Raw genomic sequence first — 7,175 nt, forward strand, 5'->3', positions numbered from 1 at the left:
TTCTTCACTGTACGCCAAATCTTCCTCATAAACGTACGCCTCCCGGTTTTAATTTTTGTCCGTCAGCAGGGACATAATCAAACATTTCTCCCCTGTTTTTTGAACTTTCTAGCAAAGTGGTGTCCACCAATATCTCCTCTTGTTCTTGCTCGGAAAGGGAGAGTTTTCTTCTATGTTCTCTTCCATTGTTGGCACGTCGATAAGCAGCAGTTATCTACGCACAAGATCCCAGAAAATCTACCTAAAAAACCGACTGAAACCCTGTACAGCGACAGGGAAAGGAAACCTCTACGAGAGCAGACCTCTCGAGGGGAAATATTGTGTTTTTTCAATAAACCATGTTAGTCTAGCGACTTCTTGGTATGACCATTTTCTTCACCTTTTCACGGCCTCCAATCTCTAACCAAACTCTATCTTAACTCAACTAAATGAGATTACAACTCATTTTGCCTAGTTTCGACATTAGGAATTTTCCAACACGTAATTTTCCAACACGTAATAAATAGTTTGAGAAATCTGGGGAGCCATAATATTAAGAATATGTATTTTGCATGCAACACTCAAACTACCTTTTTTATGTAGATATGTATTTATGTATGCAACGCAGATCAAAACTCTAAAGGAATTGTCTTAGGTGAGAGGGGAAATTAAGTTTGTGAGAAACTTCATACAAAACACCAACTCCTATAGGAGTTCAATAAATTTTTGTGGGGAGCCATGGTCTCCCCAAGCCCCATTGATGCAGGTCCGACCCTGTTCCTCTTGTTCCATGTGCCTGATGAATCCTTGGTTCTGGTCACCCCCCATGAGCATTTGACTAAGCATTACATCGTTCATCGAAGAGCCAGTACCGGAAGCATCAAAGATCTGTGAGATTTCTTGTGGACCTTTCTGCAAGAGTTGGGTGGTCATGAATCCTCCGCCGTCATTCATACCAACAAGGTTTGCTTGATCAGGTTCTGATTGGAAATGATCATATGCAGTGCTATGCTGCTGGATGGCACTTGTGTATGGTGGTCTAATGGAAGAAGAATGCTGGTGATCATGACCAGCCATGCTACCAGCAAAGCTCTTGTGCATCATGGGAGAGTTTATAGTACTACTGCTTGCCGTGGCTCCTATTTGCGCTGCTTTTTGCAACAAGGCTGTTGCTGACATGTGAGCAGAACCGAATATTTGGCACCCGTTTTTACTTTCTAGAAGGTGATGGAAGGGCCCAGAGGAGCTGTTGGAACTGAGCTGAAGGCTTGAAGAAGAGGAGGTTCTTGGACCACCAAAGAGAGTACCAGAACTGGTTGAGAACATGCCTCCTGTCATGTTCATAGGTTTGAAGCTGGGCATTGAGAGTACTGGATCTTGAGAGAGGGATTTAAGCTGGTTCTTGTGGTCTGAATTGTTGAAGTTGGATGCTCCATTAATGGATGTGTTAGTGGTCATATTCATGGGCATAGATGACATGAGCTCAGGCATCTGTGCCTGAATGTTTGATCCATTGTTGTTGATTAGTTCCTGGTTTACTTTGTTATTTTCTTCTGCTAATGCATCACAAAAAGCCCTGTGGGTGATAAAACTATCTCTCCTGCACGCACACATGAAGAAGTGGGTTGCATACTGTTTGGAAAGTAGGAATTGAATTAAAGAAACTAAATTCAATAGAGAATACAAGAAAGATATTCAAAACTTGAAGTATGAAAAGTAAAAGAGGGAAGGAGGGAGGCCGGGGGCGCTAAAAGAACGACATATATAAAAAGAAGCACCAAAAAGGGTATCTAAAAAAGTCCATCAATTTGTCGGCCATTAATTCCACTATTTTGGGGAACATACAATACAACTAGTACTGTATCTAACCCAAGTGAAAACAGCCCATGGAGAAAGTTTTTTCAACAATTAGCACTACTAATTGAGAAATTAACATGCAAAAACTCTCTCAACGTAGAGATCATCGATATCAGGTCATACGATGAGATCCTATTCATGTTCTTATAAATTACTTTCTCCTAGATCAATTTTCATGCACATTTATGATATGTAAATGATGAGCTCCATGAAAATATTCAATATATATTATGCGAACCTGGAAAAGATGGTTCCGCAATCACATTTGTATTCCCTAGTACCGCAGCTCTTTTGATGAGCCTTCCAATCCGATTGCACTGCATATTTCTTCGAGCACTTATCACATTTCCATTTCTTTTCTCCATGTTTCCGGCTGTAGTGTTTTTTGATGCCTGTAAGGTCTCCTAGAGCACGAGCAGGGTTGTTGTGGACACATGTGGACTCAGGGCATATGTAGACTCGTTTCCTGACCTCAGTGCTTGTTCTTTGCTTTAGCTTCCATGGAAGATTATGACCTCTTCTGTGCAACTGAAGATTTTGGTCCCTCTGGAACCCTTTGTTGCAAATTTCACACACAAATCTGTTTGTTGCCATTAGTGTTGTTGGTGATAGAGCAATAACTTCGGCACTTGGATCTAATAATCCATGAGAATTCAATAATTAGAACTTTATTGTCGACTTCATTCATACAATTAAGGGCCGGGAAACCTTATTAGAGTTATATTATAAGATTGCTAATCCTATCTGTGTTAGAATATAAAATGTTACAAAATATTCACTTAAAAGGAAGGAAAGATAATTCATTGGCCCCATGTATAGAGCCCAAAACAGTTGCAAACAAAAAGCGAAGTCAAGCAAACAGTTGTACAAAATTATTGTGATCTCAAGGCAATAATTGAACTATTATCATATCTTAGTCTTTTTGCAAAACTAAGTAAGATCAGGTTTAAGTGTTTTGAGATGATAAGTAGTACCCGGCCATATACCATTTTTTTGTAGTCGATCTTGAACTGAAAGATCAAATACAACTTGACATCATGAATATATCCTTAACCATACTGAACCCAAACTCAAACTACAAGAAAAAGGAGAAAAATACTACAAGAAAATAGAGCATTTGTGACGGATTATTTACGAGGATAATGACTATTTATGACGAAAACAGACTCATTTAGTCATTTTAATAGGAAATAATCATTTTCGCAAGAAATAACTGCCACAAATAAGTAGTTTTCTTGTAGGTACTTCATGCAGTAATATTAAAACATGGTCTTATATTATAATTAGGCTCAAGAACACTAGATGCTAATCAAGAGAACTGATCACACGTTTCAATTTCATGAAAATAAACACCAAGAAAACTATTTTGACTAGGAACTCACTATATTTAATATATATGAAGGAACTAGATATATATATATATATATATATATATATATATAGCAGATGTATTTTAGCATATATAAAAAAAAAAGACTAATATTTAAGGTTCTTGGGATTGGTTGAATTTGCCTGGAGTTCCCGGAAGATTCCTTTTCTTCTTAACCATCTGCTGTTGGCCGGAAGTGGAGCTATTGCTGTTAGTGGCAGCAGTACCAGAGAGTCCTGAGCTTGAGCCATCCAAGGGATGTTGAAGCTGTTGTTTCTTCTTTTCTTGATGAACTTCTTCACCCGAATTCCCTGAGGAGAAGCTGCCTTCATCTCCTGTAATATTTGACATTTGAAAAAGAAAATATTGATGATATAATTGTAGTACTGTCCTTGTGTGTGTGTGTGTGTGTTTTCCCTTCCTTCCCTTCCAAAGCTATAGTTTGTTTCTTCTAATTGCTTTCTTGTTGGTGGCGCTCTCACTCAAAGAAAGGGCTTGTTTTTTGTTGAACACGAAATCAGGAGTTTGCTTCATAAGAGGAAGACAAAAACCAGGGAATTCTCCTTCATTTCTGGTGAAGAAGAGAACTATTGCTGCCACAAGACTAGCATTGGAACCTGGTCTACTTTGGCCTTATATAAATATATATATAGTATTCATAAGAGACAAACATCGCTTGGCAATATTTCTCCCCCGGCTTATAATTAATGGAGGCTTATTTTATAATCATATCCATTCCATTTTCTTTTTTTACCTTTTCACTATTTTATCTTTTTCCTCTTCCTTTGTTACATTAATATTATATATAATGGCTAGCTATTTTCCTCGATCTCCCTTAACATACTTTCTATTTTTTAACATTATAGTGCGCACTTACAAGAGAAATAAGTATTTGTGAATGATTATTTGCGACGATAACGACTATTTACGAAAAAAATAAATTCATTTTGACAAAAAATATTCTTTTCACTGAAAATAACTGATCATAAATAAGTAGTTTTCTTATAGCTAGCCATGGCTTGATGATCTATAGTGGTGGCTTGTTTTATGATCATATGCCATGACCTGGATCCAAGTGGGCAAATAGTTATGCCCAAATTACTTTATTTTCCTATAAATAAAAAGTGAATGAAAAAAAGTTGGCACAAAATTTTGGTTTCTTTAGAGTATAACGGTCTCAGTAATTTTATCAAATCATTATGCCTTAGTAAGTAGTCACCAGTCTTTTGAATGAAATATATATGTATATTCGAGAATAATTCTTTTTGAATGCCTTTACATGAACGCATGCACACTATCTACGTAACATAATTTGATTTAGAAGATAAATTTTAAAATTTGAATTGTAAAATTCAAATTATGTCATGTGAATATTGTGTGGTGTAAAGGCCTTCAAATAGCACAACTATATATGGAACTGCTTATCATCATCATCCTTTCAAGGCAAGGCATAGGATTCAACCAATTGTGGGACCAAAGCCTAATTCACCTCTTTGTGTAATTTCTTTTTATCTTAAATTATTTGGGATTCAATTCAAACATTTTGAAATTTGTTCACAATAGTTGTGGTTTTTCCATTAATTATATTTTATAGCTATAGACTTATATATAAACATTCCCCTAATTAGATACTATTGATATAAATTATATATATATATATATATTATATGTTAACATACGATGATAAAACATTGAAAAGAATGACATTAATAGGCAGCTGTTAATTATTAATGTAACTCTATTTAATAACTTTCAATTATACGATCGTGATGATCTGAAAATTGGATTGTATGTATGTGTGTGTGTGTATATATATATATATATATATATATATAAAGAAAACACATAATTGGATGGTAATTAAGTTTCTTAACATGATACAATTGAGGCAGCATGCATGTCTGAATTAATTACTAGCCAGACAGACATGGTTATTATTATAAGTTAATGGTGCCGATATGTAGGATCTTATAATTGTCTTATTGCATCCCACCAAAAAGGAGATCATCATTACGTACTCAAATTTTACAAAAATATTCAAGTAAAGACATAAAAGATGTTGCTGCTTTGTTTTCTTGGTTCAGACCCATATACATATATATATATATATATATATATATACACACATATATGCATCAATAAGCTAGGCATATGATCATCATGATGATGATCATGGCGTACGTACATGCTTAATTAATTAAGCTTTTTAATCATTATATGGGAAGTGAACATTAATAGATCATCTTCAAAGAAAATTAGTTTTTAGCTAGCCAATATTAGTAGCACCGGCCTAAATGTACGACAACTGCATGCCCAACATGACCACCCCAGCTTAGGATTGAAGATTGAACCCCAATTGTAGTACTTCATGACCACCTGATCCCTGCTTTAATATAAATCGGCCGGCCGGTTTGGTTCGGTTTTAGACAAATTTTGAGATAGAATCGGTATATATCGATTTTGTATTTTCAAGAACCGATACTACACCGGTTACCCTCCTAAACTGGTACTTTCGATTTTATCGGTTCCAGTTCGGTTCGTTCTGGTTTTCCGATTTTTAATATATATTAAATTTATAATCTCTTATACTTTTATATATAGTACTATTACTATATGTTAGTGATAATATAGTAATTAATATGCTAATGTATATTAATATTACTAATATATTTATTAAAATGAATATGTTGAGAATTTATTAAGCCATAAAATGTAATTAATATATATTTTATATTTAAAACATATGATCAAATAAATGTTCATGTTTAAGATTAAAATTTTATGGTATAAATTATATTATAACATTATTTCATATATAATTATGATTTATTAAAATTATATATAATATAAAAAATATTATATATAATATTTAAAATTAATTAAAAAAATATAAATATGCGAACCGGTTTAGTCCGGTCCTAGAAAACATAAAACTGAGATCAGACTGCAGGTTATGACCGGTTTTTACAATGGAGGAATGGATCCCGGATCAAATGAACCGGTCCGAGCCGATTTTTCGGTTCTCCGATTTACTTTTACAATATGTACCCAGTCGAGGGATTGATATATACATAACCCTCGTGATCACATCCTCGGCCGTCACAACCCAGATAGCTTGTCCAATAATTTTCAGCTTTTCCAAACCTAAGGAAAAACAATATTATTTAGCATGAGCACGTCCACAAAATGGCCGGGAACAACAAGGTGACAGAAGTTGGAATATCATAATTCATGGGCTAAGTACGAAATTTGCACTAGTAAAAATAACTCTTAGGGCATTTGCATGCAGATCATGCCCCTTCTCCATCACAGAATCTCCTAATGACGCCAAAAAGACTAGTGCCTAGTAATTATCTATCTATGAAGTTCGATGTTTTTGATGAAGCTTATATATATATATATATATATATATATATATAGATGTGTGTGTGTGTGTGTGCGCAATATTAATCGATCAAATTTCTTCTGTACGTGTAGTATGAATCCATAAAACAGCATATAAAACCTCCAAATTGAAGTAGTAGCTAGCTAGCATGCATTTGGATATTGCCGCTATTTCGTAAGTACTAAGACTGATCCAGATGCTACTTGACAGAATTAAGCAAAGTAACCAAATGGATAAAACCAATGGAAAAGATCACGTAGTACTACAGCCACGCCTTAATTAATTTATTCAGCTTTCAATAAACATATATATTCTTGTTGATATAGACATATATATATTTTTATAATGAAAACAAAAAAAGTGAGAAGATAATATATATTAATTCTAGCATTTTATTATATATATATATATACTAGTATATATATACTCGATCGTCCATCACGAATGAACCTCGTCATTTTGACGTCATTTGATTGTTTAATATTAATTTGAGCACAAAGTTTATATAATATGATCTTATGTAGATCTAATAACTGAGTAAGTTCATATCATAAGGGTCTCGATCGATCCATAACCAAATTGATC

At 34.3% G+C, this 7,175-nt stretch overlaps 1 protein-coding gene across 1 annotated transcript; it reads right to left on the reverse strand.

The window, feature by feature from the left end:
- Positions 1 to 532: 532 nt before the first annotated feature.
- Positions 533 to 3,795, reverse strand: LOC108997968 (zinc finger protein GAI-ASSOCIATED FACTOR 1-like). The gene is made up of 3 exons (XM_018974355.2): positions 3,349 to 3,795; positions 2,075 to 2,471; positions 533 to 1,579 (listed from the first exon to the last, which is right to left on the reverse strand). The coding sequence occupies exons 1-3, from the start codon at positions 3,554 to 3,556 to the stop codon at positions 685 to 687; spliced, it is 1,500 nt and encodes a 499-aa protein (XP_018829900.1). The 5' UTR covers positions 3,557 to 3,795; the 3' UTR covers positions 533 to 684.
- Positions 3,796 to 7,175: the final 3,380 nt, after the last annotated feature.

This window comes from Juglans regia, chromosome 6 (assembly GCF_001411555.2).
Source record: "Juglans regia cultivar Chandler chromosome 6, Walnut 2.0, whole genome shotgun sequence".
NCBI lineage: Eukaryota > Viridiplantae > Streptophyta > Magnoliopsida > Fagales > Juglandaceae > Juglans > Juglans regia.